The sequence below is a fragment of the Hippocampus zosterae genome, chromosome 7 (assembly GCF_025434085.1).
Source record: "Hippocampus zosterae strain Florida chromosome 7, ASM2543408v3, whole genome shotgun sequence".
Lineage (NCBI taxonomy): Eukaryota > Metazoa > Chordata > Actinopteri > Syngnathiformes > Syngnathidae > Hippocampus > Hippocampus zosterae.
The window spans coordinates 5,134,608-5,162,590 of record NC_067457.1 but is presented as its reverse complement, the minus strand read 5'-3'; the positions used below and the strand labels follow the sequence as shown (position 1 = coordinate 5,162,590).

The 27,983-nt window shown below is 45.2% G+C and overlaps 5 protein-coding genes across 7 annotated transcripts; 4 read left to right on the top strand and 1 right to left on the bottom strand.

Annotated features, from left to right (window-relative positions):
* Nucleotides 1-79: 79 nt before the first annotated feature.
* tefa (TEF transcription factor, PAR bZIP family member a) lies at nucleotides 80-6,773 on the top strand. Of its 2 annotated transcripts, none has more exons than XM_052072270.1 (4): nucleotides 80-296; nucleotides 3,497-3,835; nucleotides 3,918-4,129; nucleotides 4,868-6,773. In XM_052072270.1, exons 1-4 carry the CDS (start codon nucleotides 218-220, stop codon nucleotides 5,081-5,083), a joined length of 846 nt encoding a protein of 281 aa, XP_051928230.1. In that variant the 5' UTR covers nucleotides 80-217; the 3' UTR covers nucleotides 5,084-6,773. The 2 variants fall into 2 exon arrangements, with proteins under 2 accessions (XP_051928230.1, XP_051928229.1); XM_052072269.1 differs by lacking the exon at nucleotides 80-296 and adding an exon at nucleotides 2,397-2,729.
* A 149-nt stretch (nucleotides 6,774-6,922) lies between these two features.
* phf5a (PHD finger protein 5A) lies at nucleotides 6,923-8,254 on the bottom strand. The gene is made up of 4 exons (XM_052072271.1): nucleotides 8,112-8,254; nucleotides 7,805-7,828; nucleotides 7,222-7,388; nucleotides 6,923-7,140 (listed from the first exon to the last, which is right to left on the bottom strand). Exons 1-4 carry the CDS (start codon nucleotides 8,161-8,163, stop codon nucleotides 7,051-7,053), a joined length of 333 nt encoding a protein of 110 aa, XP_051928231.1. The 5' UTR covers nucleotides 8,164-8,254; the 3' UTR covers nucleotides 6,923-7,050.
* A 401-nt stretch (nucleotides 8,255-8,655) lies between these two features.
* Nucleotides 8,656-14,643, top strand: aco2 (aconitase 2, mitochondrial). Its single transcript, XM_052072327.1, has 17 exons — nucleotides 8,656-8,723; nucleotides 9,300-9,442; nucleotides 9,643-9,901; nucleotides 9,988-10,080; nucleotides 10,158-10,316; nucleotides 10,457-10,607; nucleotides 10,716-10,820; nucleotides 10,900-10,991; nucleotides 11,744-11,849; nucleotides 11,943-12,100; nucleotides 12,177-12,250; nucleotides 12,330-12,441; nucleotides 12,516-12,794; nucleotides 12,876-13,067; nucleotides 13,153-13,285; nucleotides 13,366-13,487; nucleotides 13,563-14,643. The coding sequence occupies exons 1-17, from the start codon at nucleotides 8,688-8,690 to the stop codon at nucleotides 13,695-13,697; spliced, it is 2,349 nt and encodes a 782-aa protein (XP_051928287.1). The 5' UTR covers nucleotides 8,656-8,687; the 3' UTR covers nucleotides 13,698-14,643.
* Nucleotides 14,644-15,068: 425 nt separating this feature from the next.
* csdc2a (cold shock domain containing C2, RNA binding a) lies at nucleotides 15,069-17,351 on the top strand. The gene is made up of 4 exons (XM_052072335.1): nucleotides 15,069-15,217; nucleotides 16,246-16,543; nucleotides 16,697-16,819; nucleotides 16,989-17,351. The coding sequence occupies exons 2-4, from the start codon at nucleotides 16,353-16,355 to the stop codon at nucleotides 17,149-17,151; spliced, it is 477 nt and encodes a 158-aa protein (XP_051928295.1). The 5' UTR covers nucleotides 15,069-15,217; nucleotides 16,246-16,352; the 3' UTR covers nucleotides 17,152-17,351.
* An 11-nt stretch (nucleotides 17,352-17,362) lies between these two features.
* On the top strand, nucleotides 17,363-27,975 carry gucy2cb (guanylate cyclase 2Cb). Of its 2 annotated transcripts, none has more exons than XM_052072326.1 (27): nucleotides 17,363-20,046; nucleotides 20,500-20,612; nucleotides 20,776-20,840; nucleotides 20,920-21,135; nucleotides 21,459-21,580; nucleotides 21,660-21,762; nucleotides 21,851-21,965; nucleotides 22,097-22,238; nucleotides 22,402-22,484; nucleotides 22,570-22,678; nucleotides 22,840-22,921; nucleotides 23,017-23,125; nucleotides 23,222-23,275; nucleotides 23,350-23,421; nucleotides 23,505-23,609; nucleotides 23,796-23,882; nucleotides 24,100-24,232; nucleotides 24,295-24,432; nucleotides 24,500-24,576; nucleotides 24,703-24,794; nucleotides 24,895-25,053; nucleotides 25,184-25,376; nucleotides 25,496-25,670; nucleotides 25,768-25,866; nucleotides 26,018-26,112; nucleotides 26,220-26,296; nucleotides 26,364-27,975. In XM_052072326.1, the coding sequence occupies exons 1-27, from the start codon at nucleotides 19,851-19,853 to the stop codon at nucleotides 26,563-26,565; spliced, it is 3,213 nt and encodes a 1,070-aa protein (XP_051928286.1). In that variant the 5' UTR covers nucleotides 17,363-19,850; the 3' UTR covers nucleotides 26,566-27,975. The 2 variants fall into 2 exon arrangements, with proteins under 2 accessions (XP_051928286.1, XP_051928284.1); XM_052072324.1 differs by having other exon boundaries at nucleotides 20,773-20,840.
* The last annotated feature ends 8 nt before the right edge of the window (nucleotides 27,976-27,983 follow it).

Sequence of the window (27,983 nt, the reverse complement as noted above, 5' to 3'; positions counted from 1 at the left end):
CAAGGAAACGCCAGCAGCTGATTGGACTACAGTAAATTTAGGCGGTCCTTGTTAGGTAATGCATGTAATTTGACAAAAGTTTTAATTTCTCCGCCCCAAAAACATCAGAGCTGTCAGTATTGAGTGGCTTTCTTCACAGGGACGTTTTTGTTTTGAAATTTTATCGTCAAATATCGTCTGCTTGTTTTTTAGTCGTGCAAAAGTTGAGGATAAAAATATGACTAAAGTAGACATCACAGAGATATTCAAAGCTTTCCTGGAAACTCCATTTACTTTACCGAGCCACGACACAGATGGTAAGTGAAAACAAACTGCGTTCACACCCGTTTCGCACCGTAATGTTAAATACACCATGTTAACATTATGAAAACCAAAAGAAATGACAGTGGACCTTTTGTGTGCCTGTTGCATAACCGTGATCAAAAGCTCCCAAGTTTTAGTAGAGATGTTACTATGTGTCCCTTCATGCATGTGTACAACACTCACACTCACGTGCGCATGTACTCGTTTGCATGTGTATTGTGTATGTATGGCTACACACATACCTGTTACTATCGGGTTGGGGCAAAAGATCAAAGAAAACTCAAGAAAGCCTACAAGAACCTGAACTTTAATTGGGGTTAATCAGAGGCACTTAAAATGGCAATGGCAATTTAACGTGAACGTGACTAATGACCACTGAACGGGTGTACACACTTGTTCAATCTCAGTGATTTAATTTTGCTTCTTTTCTCAGAATTTTTTTCTTCCATTTGAGTTAAAAGTCACATTCATGGTGCAAAAAGTTTTGAAATTACTTATCTTGGTCTGAGTTTTTATGTCTGATATGTCTATCAGTGCTGTGATGGGGTTGAAAGCTGAATTGAACGGTAAATAAATTCGATGAAAGTGTAAATCAGTTCAGTGTGCTCTGAAGTAACTGCAGGGCTGTGTCTGGCATGTAGTTTCCCAATTCAATTACTAGGTATCTGTTTTGTTTTTTGCTTTCTAATGCAGACTGTCTGCATTTTATTTGTTTATTTTTAAAGAGATTAGAGTCAAGTAAAACAAAGTCAAGTAAAAAACCTCATTATATGAGGTACACGCCAGCTCTTGGTCCCGTCTTTCCAAAGTTTTAAATGCATGTATTGCATTCAATATAATAAGAAGCTAGGTACTTGCTTCAAACATGTCCGACATTTTAGGCTACTGTACTGTACTATATTCTATTGCCGTACGCTATTTGTCAATGTAGTTCTCGTACCACGTGTGTGACACAGGCTCCCTCTAGTGGCAAGAAAAAAATCACTGAATTGAATGGTCAAACTGTGCAGAATGTTACAGTAGCTAGTTTAACTCCAACATAATTAGTATTCAAATTGTGCACAACGTTACAGTGACTTACAATGATATTAGATAGAATTTTTAGAAATAACATCTCTGCCGCATTATTGATGACCATGAACTACCTAGTACGGGCCTATTATGCTACTGTATATTAATGTTGGTTATAGTGGTACACGAGAGCTTCGTATTTTGTTGAGGAAGGATTTAATGTAAACAATTTAAGAACCACTGTTCTATTTTACTGAGATGCACCTGGAAGTAGAAGGGCAGTGTTTTGATGTGTGACCTTTTGACTTCTTCGGTCTGACTATTGTGTTGTAGCAAACAGAGAGTCATAATCTACTTTATTGTCAAATGTACTGTATGTGTAACATACATTTAGCTTATAAAAAGGTCAACGGCAGGGATGAGCCAAGTTGAGGCGGTTATGAAGACATTTTGGGTATTGGAACACTATAAACTGTGTTCACTTTCAACTGTATTTGTATGCTGAATGAAATGTTGCACGAGTCGACCTTGGAAGCTCCTTAGGAGCTCTGTCACTGTGCACCACAGCGCCTCCTTCCATGCATGTTGAGTACATGAAATGTATGTTGACATGTGGGTGCCGCACATGTTTTCCCCATGTGATCGCTGGTGCCCGATCCGCCCTCAAGAAATGCAACATATGCTCTGCGCTCCTGCAACCGGTTTTCTCATGAATTAATGAGTAGGAGATGGAACGATAAAAAGAACTAGGTTTAAATTCGCAGTTATTTATTACATGTGTACGTTTTTTCATAATTATTTTTAAAAAGTTGCTTTAAGTCGTTTGGTTTCCCAGTCCTGTGAGTTCAAATGAAAATTGAGAATGAGTGTATGTCAATTGTCTGATCCTCCAGCCCCTTTCAAAGAATGAGTTGTTTTGCTCGTGACACGTTTTTTTCTGCAATATATAACTCGGTCAACCAACGGCAACGCCGCGATTTGATGGAACACCTCCTATTGGCTCCCGACAAAGATCCCACCCAATCGTAAAGTTCTAATATTAATATTTACAACATTTCAACCAATCAACACAGAGAAGGGGTGCGGTTTATCCCGCACACCCAAACGTTATCTTGGAAGTGCACTAAGACTATCGGCGGATGAAGACTGTTCTTATACTCACGGATAACCCAACGTACGGATAATTTTAGAGTCGACAGTGTTCGTTTTGTAGCGGAGTAAAAGTTACAAAGCGGAGAGCTTTTTATTTTTCCTCCCCCGACGCGAGCAAAGTGCGACAACAGCGAGGGGGAAAATGTCGGTGGAACCGATCGTGGTCACGTTGGAAACGGCCACCGGGGCCCCCGCCTCGTTGCCGATCGTTCTGAAGAAAATCATGGAAATGCCTCCGCCGAATATCCTGGCCGGTGACGACGGTATGACGCCATGTAAATACGGGTTATACCGGTAGTTTCAACCTAAATAAAAAGAGGGGGAAAATACTTAAAAAAAAACACGAAAATGAAGGCAACATTGACAAACAGTAGATTTCGGTTCTGTAAATTGCTGCTTAACCGGGGCGGCTTGATGTGGTACATTATGTACATTTTCTCTGACCTGTCTCACCATGCAGGCTCGTCTGAAACACTTTCAGGCGTTAAAAATGTCTTTAAATGATCTGATAATCTATTAGTTTGCTTTTTTTTTTAACCGACTGTGAGATGCAACCAATCTAAGTGTGAAAAGGCATTGTGACAACGCACTTGCAAACCAATATAGATCCTTTGGGTTGTTTTCATTCATCAAAACCATGAAGAGTTTCCGAGGATTGCAAAGCACTTTTTATAGTCGGTAAATATATTGGTTTGTTGAACAGGGACAATGCAGGAAACAAAAACGCAATAAAACATTGTCACGTGCATTATTTGGAGAGTAACATACTGTATCCAAAAATATTGATTAAACTAAGTGCTGTCTATAGGCTATTCATAATAGTTGGTGCCCCCTCCTGTGCATTTTGTGAGCCTGGGGAAGTGACCCATATTGCCAAGAGTGTGCATTGGAAGCACATTTACCTTCAGGCTGAACGAGAATCAACACAAATGTGCCTTCTACCTAGATACATGTTCACAAACAGCTTTATACATGTTTAAAAAAAGACCCACTATGGCGTTTGACTGTCTACATGTTCTGTGTGTGTTAGACACGGACAAGGAGAAGTTGGGGTTGGACGAGGATGCCGACCTCAGCGGAGGAGGCAGTGGGATGGAGCCGTCGGCCGCACTCACCCCCGCCATCTGGGACAAGACCATTCCCTACGACGGTGAGAACTTCCACTTGGAGTACATGGACCTCGAGGAGTTCCTCATGGAGAACGGCATCGCCGCCTCGCCCGAAGAAGACGTCGACGTCAAGGCGCAGGAGGTGAAGGAAAAGCCGGCCGACGTGACCCTGCTGCCGGTTAACGAGCTGGTCAAGTTCGATGAAGAGGTGGTGATCATCACAAACGCAGAGACCGATGTCACGTGTGATGTTACAGCAGGTGAGTGGAAACGGGGGGGGGGGGGGGGGGACAAAGGCGTTGGGTTCTTTTGAGTTTAAACTTTCTTGTCTCCTCTCCTCAGAAGTGACAACAGATCCAGAGAGCGAGACCCCGGACGCCGACGACATCCAGGTTGACGTTAACTACGAGCCCGACCCCACCGACCTTGTCCTGTCGAGCGTACCGGGGGGCGAACTATTTGACCCTCGCAAGCACAAGTTCACCGATGAAGATCTCAAACCTCAGCCCATGATTAAGAAGGCCAAGAAAGTTTTTGTCCCTGAAGAACAGAAGGTACGCAACTTTTGTGCAGCCGCTTGTTGCTTGGCAATATTTGGGGAGGACAACCGTTTTTTTGCTCCAAAGCAAACCACATCAACACGGAAAAAAAGAAAAATCACTTTTTATAATATGTAATATGTAAGTTTAGATGTTAACCACCAAAATGGAAAATTTTCAAAATGCCATTTGCCACCCTACACGCAGATGAGCCATTTTGATGTCTCACAGTGACTCAGCAGTCCTTTACAGTCATTGAGTGACTTCTTGTTGACCTGAATTTGGCCACCATGTTGACAGGCAAGACATATCCCCCCCGCCCCCCTGCAAGAATGCAGCTAAAAAGGAAATTGCTAATAGATGGCTAGAATGAGTTGGACCGATGGAATTTGAAAGCACAAACAAGCCATCAATGGGAAATATTGTATTTTTGTCCTACTTTTTTTCCCCCCGCCTCAAGAGGAAGGACTAAGATGGCTGTTCTCAAGACAATTCAGGCACTTGTGTTTGTGATCGATGGGAGTTTGGGAATGCAAATGAGCCCAATAGGAAATGAAAATTGAGTTTCACCCTGTTGCTAAATGAGGACTTGCCTGAAGAGGTTTGTTGCTTGTATTGGCCTGAACTGAAGACCATGAAAACCATTTGGGTATAAGAGCGACAGCTAAATTTAGCTTGCCCTTGGAAAATTTGCTATTGTGACCTCTGACCTGTGTGAAGCAAAAATTACAACAATGTGCTACATTCTTTCAGGATGACAAGTACTGGCAGAGGCGGAAGAAGAACAACGTGGCCGCCAAGCGCTCACGCGACGCCCGCAGGCTAAAGGAAAACCAGATCACAGTGCGAGCGGCGTTCCTGGAGCGTGAGAACACGGCGCTGAGGACCGAGGTGGCGGACCTGCGCAAGGAGTGCGGCCGCTACAAGAACATCGTGGGAAGTTACGCGGCCAAATTCGGAAAATTGTAAGGGATTGAAAAAGAAAAGAAAAAAAAAAACAGTTGTGAATGACTTCCCTCCCTGTAGCACAAGGCGACATTTGGGATTTGTTAGGGATCTTCTTTGTTGGCCATACTTAGAGATATATAAGGAAAAAAAAAGAAACTGCCTAGCAGTCGGGGAATGGGTGGCGGGGGGTAGTAATACCCTTTCAGACCAGAGCGTGGGTGTCACTCCCTGCCACGGGTCGCCTGGTGAACTGCTCCAAGTCATTGCACAAAACCAAACATGATGCAATGGCACACCAACAATTCATCCTTCTTCTTTTGTCTTTCAAGTGTGGTGCCAGAAGACCTGTAGACTGCACTTCAGATTTATTTTTTTTCTAAATGGTGTGGTTTGGGGATGGAAAAAAAAAAAAGAGGAAGTGGAGCAGAGCACGCGATGCAACGGAAGCTCACGTTCGGAGCTTTGAGCGTTTTGAGTGAAGCGCTTCTCGTTTTCTGTGCTTTTATCGCCTATAAGCGGTCATCTTTTATTGATGATTATAATAATAGCGTTGTGACATCTTTTTTTAGGATTAATTGCAAGAGGTGATAGATGCGTAACGATTGCAATACTTTAAGACATGGTGACAGATTATTCCTAAATAATCTGTCACCGCGTTTTAAATTTCCATTTGTTTTTCTATGTTCAACAAAACATGTAAAATATTTTTTGTCCTTTTTTTTTTTCAAATTTAAGCAGGTGGAAAATATTGAAATGTATTCAGGGAATTACATTGTCCTGGTTTTTCCGTGTGTGTATGTGTGGGGCGGGGGTGGATTGTTGAGTGGATTACTTCACACTTTGGTGTCTGTGTGTGTCTGCCACTCTTGTTTCTTTGTGAATTTTATGTGTGACTTGTACAAACTCCATCAATGCATGTTGTGGAAATGGTTGTTGCCTATTATGGGATTTATTTGTATCCCCCCATCGTTTCACTCTCGGTCAAAGGACAAAACTGGGAGGAATCTTGTTTTGCGGCGATAAACATTTGATATCATGACATGCTCGGAGATCATCTGTTACCTTTGGAATGTGTTTTCTAATGTTCACGATGAGGGGAGATAATTTGGTGTTTCAAAACACTGCATGAGGAAAATGACGAAGTTTGTCATTTGACCTTTTTTTTTTCCCTCATCTAATTTCAAAACCACGTAAAGGTTAAAACTATTGTTCAAAAAAGCTGTTCAGTTCCCTTCATTAATATACTATAAAGTAGAAAGTAGCTTTTAGTACAGGGACATTCCGTTGCATCACCAGTGTTGTTTTTCGCGTTCAGTTTCTCTGCCGCTTCCTTATGGGCACTGTCTGTTCGCCAGGAAAGCTAAGAGTTGCTAATCTGAGGCACGTCCGGTGGAATTTCGTGGATTTATGACATACCTCGCTCTATCAAAGCACTTCCAGCCTTATTCATATTCAAATGCAGTTTAACCAGAGTTTTGAGCATCGCCTTTTAAAGCGGTGTAATCTACGGACGATCGGCTTCCTGACCTGTTCGAAGTAGCTCTCGCGCTTTCTGCTGCTGTCCGTGTTGCATATCAGCCTTCTTTCGGAAATGTCAACTTTTGAGGTTTTCTTTTGAAACTTTCATATTTGTTAAATGCGGTCTTGACTTTTTCAGTGTGGTGATATTCATGCATATTCATTGTGTATAAATAAAGCCTTGTAGAGAACATCTTGACCAGTTGGTGGTGGTGGTGGGGTGCTCTTTCCATATTTACCGAACTTTATTCTAAGTGGGTGCGCCAGAGAGGAATATTCCATTTGAATTATGACAAAACTCTTTAAACCTAGACAAGGCATTCTCACACAACACAAAGTCCGTTATTCGAAAGAGCTTTTATTGAAATCACTTAACAAATCGAGGTCACAAAAAAAATGTTGCCAGAAACGTTTACAAAAAAAACTGGCGGAACTACAAGACTAAAAATGAAGACAAGACCACGGTGTCTTCACCTCTTCTTGAAGCCATACTTCTTCCGTTCGTAGAACAGATCTGTTTTCGAGCTTCCCAAATTCACAATCTTCGGACAGCCATCTCGCTGCGAAAAAAAAGAGAGCAACACAGCGTCAGTGGACTTTCCAGTGGCTCAGAGATGGCAGCAAAAAGTATGACAACTGACATCTTTCTCCTGGATGGTACACTCTTTACAGTAGTAGGCGTCGGACACTCCTGGCCCCCCGCAGATGACGCAGCGTCCCTGGTAAGAGCCATAGTTGCACTCGTCGCAGATACGGACCAGCGTGCACGGCCTCACATAAGAATCACAGATGACACACTTGCCATCGCCTAAAGAGGGGAAAAAGGGACAGATATACAGTAGTCGTAATATACACATACTGTTACAATTTCAGATTAAAGAAGACAGAACAAGACCTCAGGAATAAAGTCATTAAAAAACAACTGGCACTGTATGTCCACAATATTTACAAAAAGTGCACTTACGTTTGGACAAAAGTGGAATCTCACACATTACTTATTTCATAGTATTGGCTGGAAACGATTAGGCTTATTAACATAAAATGCATTCCATTCGATTTTACTGTCATTGATGATTTTTTAATGCTGAAAAGATACGCCAAGAATGACTTCAAATAGTAAGTCCAGTCAAACATTTTCTTTACAGTATGTCAACACAATAGACAATAACATATTCATGATGGCGTTGCATACAAAAATAAGAGATAATTAAGAAAAATACTCACATTTTTCGCAAAGTCTCCCGATGGCTGCAGAATTCAAAAATAGCAGTTAGTCAATTGTTCATTCACTTTAGTCACTCGTAGACACGTCTCTTCCACACATAAACGCCTTTTTATTTCCAAATTAGGCATTTAATAATCATACAATGTTCATGCAGATATTAACTTTGACACGCTAACACCGATGCTAAGTTTCAATGAAGTCCATGCTGCAACTATTAGCAAATAGCATGATCGTGCTCAAAATATGTCCAAGATCGGACAATCAAGTAAAAAGAAACATGTTGTCGTATCAATGAATAAAACATACCAACACCGGCTTGCTTTCTACAGAAAATCAAATCTGGATGATGTTTTGCCATTGTTGGCTAACGTACTCCAAACGAGGCAGCGCAGTCAACTTTCACCTTTGAACCCGTAAACCAACATACGTCGATTTTACAGTACCGCTACCTAGTGTCTCAAATGGGAATTACCGTTACATGTGCTGAATGATGGTGACCAGTCTTTTATCAATGTGTTCACGTATTTCTATAAATATAATTACATTATATTAAAAAATAATTGCATACGTTTATGGTGTTATGAAATATAATATATGGTAATATAATGTAGCCAAAGAAAACGCGTGTCCAAACGCGCAGATCCTCTCAGTTACATAAAAACACACCACATTTTAAATTATTTACAATAGATATTCATCTAAAAATATGTTAAACATGTCTAATTATAAAAATATTTAAATTAGTTCTCAATAAAGATGATATGATTACGATATACGTCAAGCATGAATAGAGTGTGTTTATGTTCTTTAAGGACTAGTAAGCCTTGCCGTATAAAATGTGTGACGTCACTAGAAATCGCCACATCTTTGTCAGTGAACAAAATGGCAACTTACTGTCTCACCGTCGCGCGGCTGCAGGTATGAGACACATTCGCTTATTTTCGTATGTCATTCAGAAATGCGTAGGCTGTCATGTTGATGCTTTGCATTGTTCTTCTCGATCGTTGTGTGTCCGAAGGAATAAATCGCTTTAGGGTCGCATTCTCCGTCTCATAGCCGGCTGAAGCTAGCTAGCCGGGTCATCGTGTCCCTCTGTGCGCATTCAGAGGGCAACTGCGGCAATTGCATCCTGCAGACTTTTTGTAAATAAACCCATGCGCTGATTTAAAAATCAGTCATTACTCAGTCTTGAATATAATTTGGTATTCAATTCCTTTTACTTAGTGCTCGGATTTCAAGTTAATTTGACAAGGTTAACCACAAGGTTAGACGTACAGGAGAACAGATTTACTGAATAAAAGACTTTACACTTTGTACAGTGAACAGTGCATTACAGTACATTTGCATTTAATTATACATTCTATTCGGGCTTAATATGGTGTATCAGTTACCACCAGAAAAGCTAACATACATCAGTTTAGGGAAAATCATTTTTCTGTCTGTCTGAATCATTGTTTGTAAAGAAGAATGTGTGAATGTCTCTCTCGTCCCCAGCTTGCTCTGGGGCATGGCGCGCGGCGGCTGCATGTGGCGGCCGCTTATAGAGCCAAGGCCCAAGTGTCCATGAGCCGCTTCGAGCCCACCTCCTTCGTCAGCTACGACAAGCTCCAGTCCAATGTTGACGTCGTACGAAAGAGGTTAGCGTCCACCTACATCTTGCTCTGCCAACGTCGTGTTTGTTTGCCCCTTGGCACAGTTTTTCCGCGACAGCATGGGCAGTAAACCCATGCCTACTTGTGTTTCTTTTTTTCTCCTGTGGAACCGAATGAACGAGCTGTTGCCTTCTCGTCCTCCTGACTTCTAACAAAGAACGCCTGCTCTCATTCTTCCCACCCAGGCTCAACCGACCTCTTACCCTGTCAGAGAAGATTGTATACGGCCACCTCGATGACCCCCACAACCAGGAGATCGATCGCGGGCGTACTTACCTTCGCCTGCGCCCCGACCGCGTGGCCATGCAGGACGCCACAGCGCAAATGGCCATGCTTCAGTTCATCAGCAGCGGCTTGCCGCAGGTGGCGGTCCCCTCCACCATCCACTGCGATCACTTGATTGAAGCCCAGATCGGCGGCGATCAGGATCTGGCCAGGGCAAAGGTGAGTTTGCGTTTGGCGCAAGGCACGGATGCTGTTGGAAAGAGTGGATGACGAGTAAGGTGTCGTGATTGGTCATTTCAAACCAGGAAGTAAACCAAGAGGTCTACAACTTCCTCGCAAGTGCTGGTGCTAAATACGGAGTTGGTTTCTGGAAACCGGGTTCTGGGATTATCCATCAGGTAAAGAGTCAGGATGTGATTTTGGACTTTTAATTGCATTGCAACTGCAAAATAGTTGAGTAATGTTCTTTGTTCAGATCATTTTGGAGAACTACGCCTATCCTGGTGTGATGCTCATCGGCACAGATTCCCACACACCAAACGGTGGCGGACTCGGTGCCATATGCATCGGAGTCGGAGGCGCTGATGCTGTGGACGTCATGGCAGGGATCCCTTGGGAGCTCAAATGTCCCAAGGTCAACAAAGTTTTTTTTCCCACTTTACGCTGCAATGACTCTCATCCTAATATGCCACTTGAAAACACCAACAACAACAACAAAAATCATTGAATTCCTCTTCTTAGAACTCTTCCTCTTTTATTATTATTTTTTTTTAGGTGATCGGGGTGAGGCTGACGGGTTCCCTCTCTGGCTGGTCGTCACCAAAAGATGTCATCTTGAAGGTGGCTGGCATTCTGACGGTGAAAGGCGGCACCGGCGCCATCGTCGAGTACCACGGACCGGGTGTTGACTCAATTTCCTGCACTGGTGTGTGTGTGTGTTTTTTTAAATTTTTTTAATGGCTTTGTAATATGCATTTTAAAGACATTGAAATAAATTCTCCTGTCTAAACTCATTCATGTTGTTTGTGCACAGGAATGGCCACCATTTGCAACATGGGAGCGGAAATCGGCGCTACCACTTCAGTGTTCCCCTACAACCACCGCATGAGGACTTATCTGGAGAAGACTGGGCGCGAAGGTATGCGATGTGCCGTTTTTGCCACAGACTTTGTGTTTTGATTGAAAAATTGATATTTTGTCCCCCCGCCCCCCCTCAGAGATTGCCGCTCTGGCTAATGAGTACTCCGATCTGCTGGTGCCAGATAAAGGCTGCGAGTACGACCAAGTCATCGAGATCAACCTGGATGAGGTTTTTAAGATTGCGTTACATTTCTTATCTGTCATACTTGACATGGATGGATGGATTAGATTAGATTGTAATTTATCTGCCGGAGTTCTGCCGTGCTGTGATCAATACAATCTGACTTGTTTGATTTAATCAGTCAATCAACTTTTTACTTTGGCACGACGACATACAGTTCCGTGCATTCCTTTTCACATGAGCAGAAACAAAACAAACCACATAATATTCATTCATTCATTCATTCATCTTCCGAGCCGCTTGATCCTCACTAGGGTCGTGGGGGGGTGCTGGAGCCTATCCCAGCTGTCTTCGGGCAGTAGGCGGGGGACACCCTGAATCGGTTGCCAGCTAATCGCAGGGCACACAGAAACAAACAACCATTCGCACTCACACTCACACCTAGGGACAATTTAGAGTGTTCAATCAGCCTGCCACACATGTTTTTGGAATGTGGGAGGAAACCGGAGCACCCGGAGAAAACCCACGCAGGCCCGGGGAGAACATGCAAACTCCACACAGGGAGGCCGGAGCTGGTATCGAACCCAGTACCTCTGCACTGTGAAGCCGACGTGCTAACCACTGGTCTACCGGGCCGCCCCAAACCACATAATAATCTTTGGTCGATTCCGTTGGTCACAATTTTATTTGGATCCTGCTCAGACACGGTGACCACATCTTATATTCCCGATTTACTCTTTTCAGCTGAAATGACACAAAGTCATTGCAATGTTGTCATATTTATCCCCCCCCCCCCTCAGCTAAAGCCCCACATCAACGGTCCATTCACCCCCGACCTGGCTCACCCAGTGTCCGAGGTGGGTTCCGTGGCCGAGAAGAACGGCTGGCCACTGGAGGTTAAAGTTGGTACGGATTTTGTATTTATGATTTTCCTCAACCGGCTTTTCAAACGCTCTTAGCGAAAAACGTATTTTCTTTACACGTCTCTGTTCGTATTAGGTCTGATTGGCAGCTGCACCAACTCGAGCTACGAGGACATGGGCCGCGCCACCTCCGTGGCGAAGCAGGCTTTGGACAAAGGCCTGAAGTGCAAAGCTCAATTCACAATCACCCCCGGCTCGGAGCAGATCCGCGCCACCATCGAAAGGGATGGTTACGTGAGTGGCGCTCGCAGAACCGCTTTTGCCTTCGGTTGCCGATGAAGCAAACCGAGGTGATTTATTTTTCATCTAGTCCAAGATCCTTAGTGACGTCGGAGGCGTCGTTTTGGCCAACGCTTGCGGGCCCTGCATCGGCCAGTGGGACAGGTGGGACGAAAGCCTGCTCGGAAAAAGTGTTTTGAAGCGGCGTCGCTTTGGCGCTAACGTGGGTTTGTTTTGGATGAAGGCGCGATGTGAAAAAAGGCGAGAAGAACACCATCGTCACCTCCTTCAACAGAAACTTCACAGCCAGGAACGACGCCAACCCCGCAACGCACGCCTTTGTCACGTCCCCCGAGGTAAAACCACCGAAAGCTGACGCGGAAACGGCAAACGTGCGGGCAATATCTCGCGCGTGTGTGATTTCTTGTAGATTGTCACTGCGTTAGCCATCGCCGGAACTCTCAACTTTAACCCCGAGACCGACTACCTGACAGCCCCCAACGGTGAGAAATTCAAGTTACAGCCCCCCAGTGGAGACGAGCTCCCCGCCAGAGACTTTGACCCGGGTCAGGACACTTACCAGCACCCGCCCGCCGACGGCACGGGCCTCAAGGTGGACGTCAGCCCTCAGAGTAACCGACTGCAGTTGCTGGAGCCCTTTGACCAGTGGAGCGGCAAAGACCTGGAGGACCTGAGAGTTCTCATCAAGGTCGGATCGTCGTACACCAGCGTCCCGCCGCCGCCGCTTCTCCTCGGCGATCCCCGTTAAGGAAGTTGTTTTGCGTCGCAGGTCAAGGGCAAGTGCACCACGGATCACATCAGCGCCGCCGGGCCTTGGCTGAAGTTCCGAGGCCACTTGGACAACATCTCCAACAACATGCTGATCGGCGCCGTCAACAGCGAGAACGACGCCATCAACTCGGTGAAGAACCACCTGACGGGCGAGTACGGAGGCGTGCCCGACGTGGCCCGTCACTACAAAGTGAGAACGGAAGAGGGGATCGACGTGCAGCAAATTTCTGCGTGCGCGTGGACGATAAAGGACGAGGTCTCGTCGTTGTGCGCAGGCCAACAGCGTGTCGTGGGTGGTGGTGGGAGACGACAACTACGGCGAGGGCTCCAGCAGAGAGCACGCCGCGCTGGAGCCCAGACATCTCGGAGGAAGAGCCATCATCGTCAAGAGCTTCGCGAGAATCCACGGTACGGCACCGCCGAGTGAAGCGCGGCTTTTTCCAACCCGTGGCCTCGGCTGACCTTTTTTTTTTTTGCGTCCTTCGTAGAAACGAACCTAAAGAAGCAGGGCCTCCTGCCGCTGACCTTCAGCGACCCGTCAGATTATGATAAAATCAGCCCCGATGACAAGATCTCCATTAAAGGACTGGAAACGTTCACTCCCGGAAAGGTGAGTCGCTACATTTCAAGCTCGAGCCAAAGGTTTTCCCGCAGCCTGACGAAAGCGCCTCGTTTCCCTTGTCAGTCTTTGAGCGCCGTTGTGAAGCACAGCGACGGCACCGAAGATGTCCTGGAACTCAACCACAGCTTCAACGAAACGCAGATCGAATGGTTCAAGGCCGGTTCCGCTCTCAACAGGATGAAGGCGCTGCAGCACTGAGGGACGGACGGGGGCAGCCGGAGGGGGCGGGGGTATACCTGCATCTGGCATACCTCGCGGAGATCCTCACTTGTCACGCGTGTCCGGTCAAACAATCGCAATTGCTCTGCGGTCATGCCCGCCCTCCTGTTGTACATCGCAGTACATGACGTTTTTTTTTTTTTTATGTGTGTGACGTACGCTGGCCCGGTAAGCTTTCAACTGACACGTGACCGATTGCCGATATTCTGTCACGGGTCAGAACTTGACCGCTGGATCTTCTCCAACTTGATCCGATTCGTTCAGCTAGTCTGCTGTGGTGCTGTTGTGCATGCCACATATTTCACGACAGCTGGGTGTGTGCGTGTGTTTGTGACAGTTAAGCCGACGGAATTTTTCGAAAAGAATTTAAACCAAATTTGTGATATCCGCCGAGCGTTGGTTGAATGATCTCAATCGTCCGTTTTCGGAATGTGTTTTCAGCTCTGTTGGTTAGTTGCCCTCAGTCTCTCCCCCCCGTCATTTTTAAGGGTCGAATGTGAAAGAAAAAAAATCGACCACTCTTCTATTTATTTTCCAGGCTTAAGTCATGAAAATAGTTTTTGTTCTGTGCTCACATAACAATCACATCAACAATCACACACCCTACCCCCCCCCCCCCCCCACACACACACACACACATGAACAGTTTCCTGAGGTCTAGGAAACAAAGCTGATGTAATACTGTCACCACTGGATTCTATGTAAAAACTGTCAAATGAAGGTTTGTTTTTTGCAGCTGATGTGGAGAAGATACAGATCAGATTTTATTTTTTATCTATAATGGCAAATTAAAAAAAAAAATTCAATAATGAATTGAGGTCACCCTTAAACATCTCATAGTCTCTGTCTATATGTGCTTAATTTCTCCCAGCTGCTCTGTGTTCTAAAAACCGGAATGGGTTGTAGAATAAATACTGACAGATCTGGCCTCGTGGTTTTATTGGTGTGGTCATATAGTTTGTAAAATGTTTCGCTGACCTTATTCTGCTACAGGAAATTGGACATGGTGAGAAACACCATAAGTGTGCCGCATGTTTTTGGAATATGATGTCTTTATTACTGATTTCCACGTAGGCGATATTCTAAATGGTCTATACGGCCGCGGCAAAAGAGCGCGTGAGCGCAAAAAAATGAATTGAAATTGAAAATAGATTTAAAAAACTGTGATTTATGGAAAAATAATTGAGTGTGATGAAAGCTGAATTTAAATGTTGCGTTTGAGATGCTGCAACCAGTGCCGCTATGCATTCAAAGGCCCAACTATGCTTCCAAGTGAACAAAGAATTCAGCATATGTGGTGAATCTGTTTCTTTTTTTTTAAGTGGGGGGGGGGGGGTAACCTCCCATTTATCAGCACATCCTTCCCCTCCCTTCTCCCATTCTGATGCGGTTCAGCCTGAGTGTGTCTCATCCACGCACACGACGTAACTCGTGGACGGATTTCATGACATCATCGTCTGGGCGCAGCGCCTTTGATTGACACCGGATAGCTTTTGACGGTAAGTGCGACAGTTGCACGTCCGAACCTAGTTAGGATGATAAATTGACGATTGTGGGTCCGGCAGACATCCTCGGATTTCTCCCGCTGTCGCTTTTTGTGACGCCACCACCGCTAAAACAAAAACAGTTTGAAACCTGTACAGATTTTAAGCTCGCTGTTCGGTTCCACATATTCGTCAAAATTAGCCTGTTTGTGTACGTGAAGCCGGCACAGACGCTGTTCGAGAAATAAAAGGCCTGAAGCGGTTTTAGTGTTGTTGAATGATTTAAACTGGGCTTGACATATGGTGCTGTCATGATATTTCGGGCTCTTTAATTAAAGGACTAGTCGAAAGTTTCAAGTGTGTGTATGTGAGTGTTGACGTGTCTCCCATACTGATGAACAGGCAACCACAATGCCATGCTTTCACTGCAATGCTTTCACAAGGGAGGAGTCTGTGGAGATTTTTTTTTTGGGGGGGGGGTGGCTTTTGTGTGTGTCAATGTGAGTGTCCTTCATTCAGCTTGTTTCATCCCTATCCTGACATGGCATGATGATCAAGATGGAATATGAGGTGAAGTACGACTGAAATGCTCTCATGCATGAGAGCTTTACGTGAGAGTGTTTCAGTCACGTGTGAGACTTTTTCAGTTGTGTGCCTTTTTGTCAGTGTGTTTCTGTAGTGCGTGTGAGTGTTTCAGTCATGTTTACACATAATGGAAGCTTTCATCCACTTATAAGGAAGCAGCAGCAGAAAAAAAAGTCCACTCACTCCTCCATGGCCTTAATAAGCCTGCTAATAAAAGATCTCTGAGCCAAGTTGTTCAATTATTTAGGTTACTTATCAAATCGGGCCAGCTGACACTGTGTGAGCATGTATGCGTGTGTGCCAAACTCAAGGCCCACAGGCCACATAAATATTGCTTTCCATATTTTTTTCCCCACAAGAAAATATAAATGTAATATGTTGGGGCACATTATTCCCCCCCACCAACCCACCCCCATCATGCCTTTATATTGACCTCTTATATATTTTTTCTCCTTCAGTCGTTGCTCACGCCAGGCCCGCCATGCATGGGGCGTAACCCTCGGCCCGCCCTCCCCTTCTCGTGTGACATCAAGGAAAAGGACCCGCACGTTTCACACAAGCCAACATGTCCGACGCCGACCCATCGTCGCCGACGGGCCCCCCGCTGCCTCTGGCCTCCCCTCGCAACCCGCCTCAGATCTCCTTCCCCTTCCTGCGGGAGGGAAGCCGGGTTTGGGAGAGGGAGAGGAAGCCCCCTCTGCCCGGCGGAGAGCTGCCCAGCCCCCTGCCTACTAAACGCACTCGCACGTACTCGGCGTGAGTTGCACTTTTTTTTTTCAGCTCCTTGTTAGAGAAAAGAACGTTGTGCAAAAAGTTAACATGCATTTGCGGTTCATCGTATAGGCAGTTGACTCAATTAGTGTTCTGGTCCACACGGGCCTCACTTGCCTCCATCCTGGCTGTGTGCAGGACTGTACGAGCCAAATCGGGTCCCGTGTTTAAAGGCGTGTGCAAGAACTTCTCCCGCTCACAGGGGCACGGATTTATACGGCCCTCTCATGGAGGAGAAGACATCTTTGTCCATATCTCAGAGTGAGTAAAGACTCCTGAGTCTCAATCCTTTCATGCACCCTGTCACCTGATAACATGAGAAGCTGTCCACTGTAGCAGCCGCTGTCCCCGAAAGGGTTAAAATCTAATTTCAGGAAGGTCATCGATAGTCCATCCATCTCTAATGTCGATTGTGCCCTCTCTGACACAGCATTGAGGGCGAGTACGTGCCCGTGGAGGGGGACGAGGTGACGTACAAGGTGTGCCCCATCCCCCCCAAGATGCAGAAGATCCAGGCAGTGGAGGTGATGATCACCCACCCGAAGCCGGGAAGCAAGCATGAGACTTGGTCGGGTCAGATCATCAGCTCCTAGACCTTCGCTGCTGACCCAGAGGGTCTTGGCAGAGGTCTGGATTGAAAACATTAGGAGATTTTCTGTCACGGGAAGCATGACGAATGGAGATGAAAGAGCGAGACGGGAGAGTCGCAGACAGGTGGATAGAAGGCTTAAAGTAAAAGATTTGAATGTAGCCTGCAGAAATACAAACCTGAAAAAAAATTGCATCATCATACAATCCCGACTGGGATGGGCCACAATATTAGGCACACCTGCACAATCAAATGGCAATTCCGCCTTTATAAGACCTAATACTCAATTCTGAGGTTGTCAAATAGGTCGTTATTTAACAATACGGTGATTAGTGTGGTTTAATTTGGTGGTGTTGCTAAATAATGACCAAAACCAAGTGGAATAATTACTATTAAAGGTGGTTTTGTAAACGGTACTTGGGTTGGATCTCATTCGATTGGGCAGGTGTACTAGACATCAGAATAATTTTGTACTTTATAAAGTATATGATGAGCTTCTTCCATTAGTCTGAAGGTCCCCATTAGGTTTTTTTATCATCTTAAATCCATTTCGTGCATGGACAGGAGAACTGAGCGTGGCTTCTCGTGTCGCGCCATGACGTAACAAATGATTTACAAATGTTATTCCAGCATTATTGGTGTGGGGGAAAAAAAACACTTCTAAGCCATAAATGTACAATAGTGCCTCAATTTACAACTTTGAATTCAAATCGTGATTACACTCAGAACTCAAGACATTCGTGTCTCAAATCATCTTTCAGCATTGAAATGAATGGGAACACAACTAATCCGTTTCATCCCCCACAAAAACACCAATATTATTTTTATGTGCCACTTTTGTGTCATGACAAGGTACCCTGAACATTACTTATGACTTATGCATTCATGTCAGTCGTGCAATAACTCATCATGTACCGTAATTAGCAATACTTTACTTGTAAGTGTGAAAATCAAGGATTACTGTAGCAAGTTCTATTGACAGGCACATCAATGTGAGAGGGTTTGGGATTGGAGACGCATTTGATGAAGGGGAGGAACTTGATGTGAGAGATGAGGATAGGATGGAGGAAGGATAAAAGGAAGACTTATTTAATGGACAAAACTATTGGGAGACTTGGCCCTTAGTACCTAAAAGAAGTGAAAATGGAAAACAGTATAGTGTTGGTTCTCTTTTCAGTTCAACTCTTCTGGCAAGACTTGGGTCTGTGGGCTTTGTCCATTTTTTTTGCCCTGCATGAGACATTCACAAATGTCGGTTTTCCCCCTAAAATGAAATGAAAAAAGAACGAGGGTGATTGTTGGAAAATGTAGGAAAATCGGTGATCATTTCGGAGGTGACGGCAAGTAGGAAAACATTTGTGTTGTAGGTTTTCAATGACTATTTACTATTTATTGACTTATTTATTTTGTTCGTAACTGTCTTAAACATTTGAGCAACTCTAAGCCTTTTTGAACATGGTAAACTGGACTCTTAATTAGCATTCATTTCTACCTGACCTGTGTCATTTGAAATATTTCAGTTTTGTTTGAGCAGCTCTTCAGTAAAAATCTTTTAGAGTAGTAACACACAATGTATGTGGCGATTTTCACTGCTGTATTGTAGCAGTCAAAAGCACTTATGTGTCTTATCGCAGCAATTGTCTCTTTTGGTACTTAGGTAAGATTTGAATAAACTGATTGTATTCACGGGAGCGATAACATTGTGGAACGAAAGCGACAAATTAAACGGGGTGTCTATTTTGACCACACTCTCTTCCCGTCGTGTGCTTGCTTTCGCGGACACTAAGTGTTTTAAAGTTTCAATTGAGGAGAAATCATTGCTATGCATGATACAAAATAACATTGTGAGACGTTGAATCTACATTATGAAATGTCCAACACGTATGAAGCATGTGTGCTAAAATGAAGATAGTCACATGCCAGTTATGAGCAATACATCAGCACTTTCTAGTGTACGCAGTAACCCAGATACATATTGAATTAAGTTAATTGGTCATTTACGAGGGTCCGTGAACACGTGCTATGGAAACTTCAGGTGAGGCAGGGGGAGGAGCATGTTGCTGTTGTTTGAATGAAATCAGTCTTGATAAAAACAGATACGAGCTTTCTGTTATTAATTAATCCATTCGTTTGTGGGCGACTACTTATATCGTAAAATACCACGTAACTCAGCATGTTTTTTGGATGTTTGTTCATGACCCGAATTGGATTTGCGCTCGCATGTGGCATCTTGTGTCTGCGGCCAGCTTCGCTTTGGAAACGGAATCTGTTCTCCATTGCCATCCCCGTGTAAGAACATTTGAAATCACTCCCCAAACCTGTATTTATGTCTTTATGCTTTTATCACAATGCTTCCAGGCAGAAGTAGTCGTCACCGTGCTTATCGTCTCCAATGTGACTGCGCGCCTGCCCGTGTTTGTGCTCATAATTCATGCAGACCTTGGCATGACAAGAGACGAGGTTATATGGTCTTCTTGGATCTCTTCTGGTTGTACATTAACAAGTCGGTGCGCGTGAAGTGTCGGTGAGAGACAGAGGAAGTGCTTTTTTTAAGAGACAGACGTTTCAGCAACTGATGAAGAGGTCAGGTGCTGGATCTGTTCTGTTATTTTTGTATTTTGAGATTGCCTGATTTGCACATTGCCTTGCACAAAGCCTTCATGGATTTTCATTTTTTAGTCTAAGAGGATTGCTCCAACTAAAATGGCTTCATGGGGATGGTTCTTGTGGTTGTGTACATTTGCGACTCTCGTGGCATCCCATCAAGGTATCATACAGTGTTTAAGAGGCGTCTCAATGAACGTGATCCTCCTGGACGACGAAGAGTCTCCCTGGAGCTTAAAGTTTGTCCGGGGACAAATACTGAAAGCCTTGGAATCCGAGTCTGTACAAGAAAACGGTAAGAAAACGCTTGAAACGTACACATTTGCTGTGCTCACTCCTCCCTTCTCATTTTTGATCTACAACCCCCACCCAAAAAAAACTGTACAAAAAATAAAACTGTATAAACAGCACAAATTATATTCCCTCCTCTTATCCCGTTTTTTTTGTGTCCTTGCTGTCAGGTGATGCAATGACTATCCATATGATTACATGTTATTTGTCAGGTACATAAATCTTAAACTGACACGTTTATTTGTCCTGATGGACTCGTTATGCAAGTTGACCGTGGGACGCCACAGAAGCAGTGAAGTACACGAGCACAGTACCATTATCTATAAGGGTATTATTTATTGACAAGCTATTGCCTTTACTGCCCCCCACTCACCCACCGTCAAGTGATAAACTCAACGAAACGGTAACCACTTGTTTTCCCTTTCTATTTTCTTTGTTCCCACTCAACATATTAAAGACACAAAATTCAATCTGACGGTGAAATTTGGCGGTTTCAACACAACCTATTATCGAAAAAGAGGCTGCCACAGCAGCGCCTGTGAAGGAGTGGCCGAGCTGAAAAATCTTATGGTGAGTACATCTGAATCTATATTCAGATGACTGTCTGATTCATGGAGGTAGCAACAGTCAAGAATTATTAGCATTAAATTTACTCAAATGACATCTTGGAGACCTGGAAAAGCTGAAATTTTATTTAAAAAAAAAAGCTCACTATGTGATTTCTCTGCAGCAGGGAAACAGCCTGGGCTGTGCCGTGCTAGGCCCCACATGCACGTATGCCACTTTCCCCTTGGTCGAGTAAGTTCATCTCCAATCATCTCTCCAAGGATATCGTCTGTGCGCCATATTCACATGCTCTTTCATCTCCCTGCATCAGTGCTGAGAAGGGTCTAAAATTAAGCACGCCCATCCTCTCGGCTGGCAGCTTTGGACCCGCCTGTGACAACACGCTTAACCTGCAGCGCCTCCTGCCACCCGCCCGCAAAATCTCCGACTTTTTCGTCCACTTCTGGAAAGATGACAACGACATCAAGTCTGTGTGGGAGACAGCTTATGTGTACAAGTTACAGACGAACACAGAGGATTGTTTTTGGTGAGAGACCACGTAGTGTTTGTGATCTTTACGAATGCTTTTGAATTTGACGGTGTACCTCAAGGCTCTATACTCCACCCCCTGGTCGAATGTTACCTCATTTATCGGCTTAATTAAGATCTATAGTTAGTAACTTGTGGATGTCTTATTCAGAGGCCAGCGCCAGTTCTCCAAATGACACATGAGGGTGCAATTCATAATTTAACCCTCTCATGCCCCTGGCAACGTGATCAGCTGTCCACTGTTGTAACCCCTGTCTCTGAAAGGGTTAATAACAAGAAGCATAATATTTGAAGAAATGACGGGAATTGTCATTTTCACAGGTATATAAATGCACTGGAATCAGCCCCACACATGTTTGCTCAGAAGGTGAAAAGAACAATGCTGCGCAAACCGGAGGACCTCAAAAAAGTCCTGTCGTCGCCCAGGAACAGGACAAGCAACTGTAAGCCTTCCGTGGGACATACGCCCGAAGGAATCCTACTCATCAGAATGAGATTTCGACTGCCTTTTTCTCTTCGCAGTGTTCATTATGTGCGGCTCTGTGAAGGATGTCGCGGAGGTGAAGAATCTCGCGAAAGAAGCGGACAGCAGTGAGATTCTCTTCATCTTGATCGATCTTTACAAGTCAGTCCTTTGACGTGGCGCGTCATGCGTGACGCCCTTTGGTGCCGAAGCTCAATTTTAATAACGCTCGCTTGCCTCTTTTCCGCAGCGATCAATACTACATCAACGCAACGTCTCATCCATCGATGAAGAACGTGTTGGTCCTCACCATGCCCAACACCAGGAATTACACGATCAACTCAGACCTCAAAAGCAACAGCACAGTAAGAACGCGCTATATTTCATCACTTAATTTCCTTGAAGGAGTATTCCAGGAGACTTTCGAGCAGCGAGGATTTATTTTTATGCTAGACTATTCAGAAATCAAGCCAATGTGTTTCTCATCTTCACGCAGATGAACGACTACATGGCGGCGTACCACGACTCGGTGCTCCTGGTTGGTCGGGTGATTCGGGAAATAATTGCAAAACCTCACCCGGGAGCTAATCACATGCCATACGTGACTGTGAATTACCTTCGGAACACCTCGTTTGACGGTAAGAAACCAAAAAGTCTCGTGTGAGCCTCGCGGGTGTTATGGATGCGCATGCGTCGCTTCGAGTGCTCGCAAGCAACGATGTCGGAAAAGCGAGGGTGACATGATGAAGATGCGACTGGCACTAGGTTAGCGTTGACAACGTTCCTTGTCCTCCTGTTCAGGCATCGCCGGGAACTATCGGCTTGACAAGCAAGGGGACAGAGACGTGAACCTGTCCGTCATTTACACCACGAATGATCACAAGGTGCGGGCGTTTTCAAGAGCAACGTCGCCACGTGATCTCATATTGTATGCCGAAATGAAGCTCATGTACATTGTTCTCTCCCCAGTATCGAATTTTATTCGAGTTTGACACAGAGCGCAACCTGACCATGCAAGTTGAGGACTACCCCTCCTTTGTCTGGGGGACAAGACTTCCGAATTTCAAACCGGATGAAGGTAGCGTCTGTGGCGCTTTGTATTTGCACACCGCAGAGCTGAAAAATACCAATCGCTAGCAACTTGCTATGCTAACGTAGCACGATCGGAAGCTGTATACGTCTGTTACGGTCGAGAAACTGTAAACGTGTGATTGGCTCTCCTCCTCCCCCCCCCTCCAGAGGAGGCGTCACATAACATCATCGTCATCATCTTGAGTGTGATTGTGGTGGTGGTGGCCATCATTGCTTTCATCTTCTACAGGTGATCGAAGCTCCGTTTCAGTGCGCAGGCTCACGGAAATACCGGACAAACGTTGTGCTATCTATGCAAGATATTTATATTGATCGCCTATCCAGACAGAACAGGAGAGATCGTCTCCTGAGGAAGCGGTGCTCCATTTCCCACATCCCCTCCGATCTCGTCACGCTGCTGGAGGACAACTCGCTCAACCAAGTCTATCTGAAGGTATTGAAATCCAAGCATCCAAAAAGAAATTCGGAAACCTCGCACCCGTGCGCTTTTCGGTGTCTTCAAGTGTCTTTTCCTGTCATCTCCCATCAGATTGAAGAGAGGAAAAAGGTTTATAAGATTCGCCGTGCGCTCTATGATAAGAAGGTAGTTGAACAGATGAAGGACTTAAAACGTGTACACGGCATCTGTCATTGATCGTCGCCGCTGAATCTTTTCAGATTGTCATCCTGAAGGAGCTCAACCACTTGGACGGTAACTTCAACGAGACGCAGAAAGTGGAACTTCATGCGGTGAGGCGCACACTCGCGGGTGTGCAACTTTTCGATTTCTAAAAGAATCCTCCCCTTCCCACAACCACCACTTCTCTCTGCAGCTCCTGCAAATCGACTATTACAATCTCACCAAGTTCTACGGCACAGTGAAGTTCGATCAGGGCGTGTTTGGGGTCTTTGAGTACGGTGAGCGGGGGTCGCTTCGGGTAAGTATGAAGAGTTTATTTTACATGCTTGCAATTGAGTTCCCTGAGAAGTTGCGTGTGAATGATGGTCGGATAATCAAAGAAGGCTTATCACGGACTAAGTTACAAGCAGTTAAATGACAAGACAATAAAGCCGATTGTGTTCAGTGAACTAAGAACGAGCTTCTGTCCTTTTACTGGATCCAGTACGTGCTGAATGACAAGGTGTCCTATCCAGAAGAGACGTTCATGGACTGGGAGTTCAAGATCTCTGTCATGTATGACATTGCCAAGGTGACAACCTTTTTTTTTTTGGGGGGGGGGGGTGAATGTTGTGGGTGGCAGTGACCTCAAATCACTTCAACAAAGTTCCTTGGACCAAGGCGCAACAGCAACGTTACAAACCACCCGCTGTTCCTAAAAATGTTGCTGCAATGCCTCCTTTCTGCCAGTAGAGGGAGCCAAAGCTTTGAATCCAATCGCACTGCTCTATGCTTATCCGTCTGTGCAGGGCATGTCCTATCTCCACGCCAGCGCCGTCCAAGTGCACGGACGCCTCAAGTCCACCAACTGCGTGGTGGACAACCGCATGGTGGTGAAGATCACAGATTTCGGATGCAACTCTTTTCTCAACCCCGGCAGAGGTAAAAGCGCAATTGGATTGGTTTTTCTCGACATCCACGGGTAACCCGCGTAACCGTCGCAGACTTGTGGACGGCCCCCGAGCACTTGAGGAAGCAGGGCACCTCACAAAAAGGAGACGTGTACAGTTTCGCCATCATCGCTCAGGAGATAGTTCTCAGGAAATCAACCTTTTACACGGAATGCTGCTCGGACCGCGCAGGTGACACATCAGCAACTCGTCGGTATTCGCGATTTGTATTCACGGAAGAATTTGTATGTGTGCCCAGAAAAGTTATCGAGGGTCATCATGTCCTACTTCAGACCTGATCTGGACTTTGACACGGCTACAGAAAAAGAACTTGAGGTAAAGCTGCTATCAGAGGGTGATTACACAGCGATACACGTTAAAAGCAATATTAAAAAATATTTATTGCCTCCATCAGGTGAAATGGCAACATTCCTTAATGTGGGATTTTTTTTGTGCCTTTAGGTATACATGTTGATAAAAAGTTGTTGGGAGGAGGACGCTGAGAAAAGACCGGATTTCAAGAAGGTCGAAAGCTGTTTGGGCAAAATCATCAGGTAACTGTCACGTTTGTTGCCGTTATTTAAAAAAAAAAGATTAAAAAAAGCTGGATAGTCATTTCTATCATTTAATTTTATCTCTCCCCCCCCCCACCAGTAAAATTCACAACAAAGACAACGAGAGCTACCTGGACAACATGATACGTCGGCTGCAGATGTATTCCAAAAACCTGGAGCACCTGGTGGGAGAGAGAACGGCTCTTTACAAAATGGAGAGGGACCGCGCAGACTGCCTCAACTTCATGCTTCTTCCACGGTGTCTTAAATTCACTTCTATTTCACCTGAAATTTCGCATCGTTACCCCCCTCAAACGAGCTACTCACGTGGAAGAACCTCTTCCCGCTGATCCCTGAACGTGTTTCGTTTTTTTTGGGGGGGGGGGCAGCCCTGTGGTGAAGAGCCTGAAGGAGACGGGCGTCGTGGAGCCGGAGCTGTACGACGAGGTGACCATTTATTTCAGCGATATCGTGGGCTTTACCACGCTGTGCCAGTACAGCACGCCCATGGAGGTGGTGGACATGCTCAACGACATCTACAAGGGCTTCGACAGCATCCTGGACCACCACGACGTCTACAAGGTACAAGGATGGCTGATGTGTGGCATCGTATACACTCATTGCAGTATTTTTTTGGGGGGTGGGGGGGGGGGGGTCATACAGCTCTTGTATTGCTCATCGGTTCTCCCACCGACTCTCAGGTGGAGACGATCGGCGACGCCTACATGGTGGCGTCCGGTCTACCGAACCGTAACGGGAACAGGCACGCTGTGGATATCTGCCGCATGGCCTTGGACATTTTGGCCTTCATGGGTAACTTCCAACTCAGACATCTGCCCGGGATCCCCGTGTGGATACGCATCGGCGTGCACTCAGGTATTTTATTTTCCACATTTCTATCTATCTTGTCATATTATCAAGTGACGAGGGTTAAATATGACTGCTCATGCCATCCCGTGTCATCGTGTCTCAGGTCTGTGCGCAGCAGGCGTGGTTGGTGTAAAGATGCCCAGATATTGTTTATTCGGGGACACGGTCAACACGGCGTCTCGAATGGAGTCGACGGGACACCGTGAGTGCGTTCGGAAATGAGCCAAGTGATTAATGTCGACATTAACGCAAGCGCGCCGCTCGGGTTCCTGCTCCTGTGAAATTCGTCATCATCGATGTGCAATATCTCACGGGCTGATCTAATGAAACGATTGTGACATTCGGCGGCGCAGCCCTGCGGATCCACGTCAGTCAGCCGACTATTAATATCCTGACGAGGACGGACTGCAAGTTCGAGTACGAGTACAGAGGCGAAACCTATCTGAAGGTAACGGAAGAACACAAACTAGAATCGCGGTTGTCGGGCAGACGAGAGGGCAACGCATGCTGATTATTATCAAGTCACAGACTCAAAAGTTCACTTTTGTTTCTTAGGGTAAAGGAACAGAGACAACCTACTGGTTGACCGGCGAGACGGGGGAAGACTACGACCTCCCGACTCCACCTACGACGTACGCAAATCCCGTACCTCATCAACGCTCTTAAACGCATCTTGATCCATCCCTTTCGCTTTCCCAGGGAGAACTTCCAGCGGCTCCAGCAGGACCTTGCCCACATGATCCTGGCGTGCCTGGAGCGACGTTCCCGAGGATCCGTGCGCCGAAAGAGGCCACTCATGAGCTGGAGCCAAGACGAGGACAAGGGGCGGAGATCTGAAGCGGAACCCCCGGAATACTTGCATCTTGCCACTGTGGATAACACCCTGAGCACCTTCCTGTAGAACAAACATCTTCATCATCATCATCATCAGGAAAAGACTTTTGAATGTCCAAAATTGATCTCGTCTTTGTTTCCGTCGTATACTCAACTCTGATGTTGGGTACGACTCGATCCATCCATTTTCTATTGTGTTTGTCCTCATTAGGGTGACGTCCAACTGACTTTGAGGGGGGGGGGGCACTTTGGATGACACTTTGGAGTGCTCGCCAATCAATCGCAAGGCACGTACAAATACAAGCATTCGATAGTCATTGACTTGGCAACTCAACCCCCGCTGCCCGCAAAATACAGGCGAGTGAAAAACGCTATTACTGACACGACGGGAACATTTTAACAACTATATTGTGACATTAGAAAGCAAAAGACAGCGTAGGTGCGATCAGGAGAGAGAAAATGAGACGACACTTACAAAAAAAAGGACATTTTATTTTTGTAGAGATGAGGAATTCATGTACATAAAATACAACATTTTTTTTTCTCAAAATGCTTTTAACCCTTTTGCGGGACAAATATTTTTTTTGTCTACTGCCGCTTGCTGCCAAACTGAAAAAGACGTCACAGTGCCGAAGGGTTCTCGGGTAACGACTGTCGCCGCTCACCTGTTTCCTTCATTTTGTGATTGTGACATTTGCAAAATGAGCCCCCGAGGCATTGTGACGTCATTTAAGGGCGACGGGTAAAACTGCAGCTCCTTTCGTATGCTACACACACAACATTGGACGCAATAGCACGTTTGGACTTAGTGGGGGCAAGTCAAAGGTATTTTTGTCAAGATGATTTCCTCTTTAAATACAATGAGGCTGCCCAGTCCGATTAAATCAATTTTTGTTGAGCATTACGTTCCGTCTTGGTTGTTATTGTACAGAAATAACGCATGGACTCGGAGAAATTCTACACATCAAATACAGCAGGAAACATTTCATGAGCGGTGAACAAAATCCCAAACACGAAGTGAGGATGTCACAAAAGCACCCTCGACATGCAAACGGTGGCGGATTGAAAGGAGCGAATGTTAACGGGTGAATATGCTGCTCAAAACATCCCGGCATATCTTCCGCCGGATTTTGGATTGGATCAGTCAAACCCTAAAACGATTGCATATACAAAAAAAAACATTTTTTTTGAGAGAAACATTTCGAAAGAAACCTTGATAATAAATAAGACAAATATAAAAAAGAATTTAAAAAAAGAAAAAAAAACAGCTCAAGCCCTCAACATCTCTATTTAGCACAAATATACAGCTGCGATGTTTTTCTATACCCCCTGGGGAAAAAAAATACAACTCTGTTGCAATCAAAACTTAACTCGGACTGTAAACTATGCACAAAGTGAATTCTAATATGCAAATAAACACAACCATGACCATTTTGACATGTCAGTCTTTTGCCGCTTGAAAAAGGCACTGAATTTATCCCTGTT

What these genes read in the sequence shown, in the direction of transcription:
- csdc2a (XM_052072335.1), top strand. Translation starts at nt 16,353, where the DNA reads ATGTCCGACGCCGACCCATCGTCGCCGACGGGCCCCCCGCTGCCTCTG. An exon ending in CGCACTCGCACGTACTCGGC is followed by an intron (nt 16,544 to 16,696) that starts GTGAGTTGCACT and finishes GGCTGTGTGCAG; the next exon opens with GACTGTACGAGCCAAATCGG. An exon ending in ATCTTTGTCCATATCTCAGA is followed by an intron (nt 16,820 to 16,988) that starts GTGAGTAAAGAC and finishes TCTCTGACACAG; the next exon opens with CATTGAGGGCGAGTACGTGC.
- gucy2cb (XM_052072324.1), top strand. Translation starts at nt 19,851, where the DNA reads ATGGCTTCATGGGGATGGTTCTTGTGGTTGTGTACATTTGCGACTCTC. An exon ending in CCGAGCTGAAAAATCTTATG is followed by an intron (nt 20,613 to 20,772) that starts GTGAGTACATCT and finishes ATTTCTCTGCAG; the next exon opens with CAGGGAAACAGCCTGGGCTG. An exon ending in GTGAGCGGGGGTCGCTTCGG is followed by an intron (nt 23,610 to 23,795) that starts GTAAGTATGAAG and finishes TACTGGATCCAG; the next exon opens with TACGTGCTGAATGACAAGGT.
- aco2 (XM_052072327.1), top strand. Translation starts at nt 8,688, where the DNA reads ATGGCAACTTACTGTCTCACCGTCGCGCGGCTGCAG. An exon ending in TCACCGTCGCGCGGCTGCAG is followed by an intron (nt 8,724 to 9,299) that starts GTATGAGACACA and finishes TCTCGTCCCCAG; the next exon opens with CTTGCTCTGGGGCATGGCGC. An exon ending in TCGAGATCAACCTGGATGAG is followed by an intron (nt 10,992 to 11,743) that starts GTTTTTAAGATT and finishes CCCCCCCCTCAG; the next exon opens with CTAAAGCCCCACATCAACGG.
- tefa (XM_052072269.1), top strand. Translation starts at nt 2,609, where the DNA reads ATGTCGGTGGAACCGATCGTGGTCACGTTGGAAACGGCCACCGGGGCC. An exon ending in TATCCTGGCCGGTGACGACG is followed by an intron (nt 2,730 to 3,496) that starts GTATGACGCCAT and finishes TGTGTGTGTTAG; the next exon opens with ACACGGACAAGGAGAAGTTG. An exon ending in TTGTCCCTGAAGAACAGAAG is followed by an intron (nt 4,130 to 4,867) that starts GTACGCAACTTT and finishes ACATTCTTTCAG; the next exon opens with GATGACAAGTACTGGCAGAG.
- phf5a (XM_052072271.1), bottom strand. Translation starts at nt 8,163, where the DNA reads ATGGCAAAACATCATCCAGATTTGATTTTCTGTAGAAAGCAAGCCGGT. An exon ending in TAGAAAGCAAGCCGGTGTTG is followed by an intron (nt 7,829 to 8,111) that starts GTATGTTTTATT and finishes TGAATTCTGCAG; the next exon opens with CCATCGGGAGACTTTGCGAA. An exon ending in CGGGAGACTTTGCGAAAAAT is followed by an intron (nt 7,389 to 7,804) that starts GTGAGTATTTTT and finishes TCCCCTCTTTAG; the next exon opens with GCGATGGCAAGTGTGTCATC.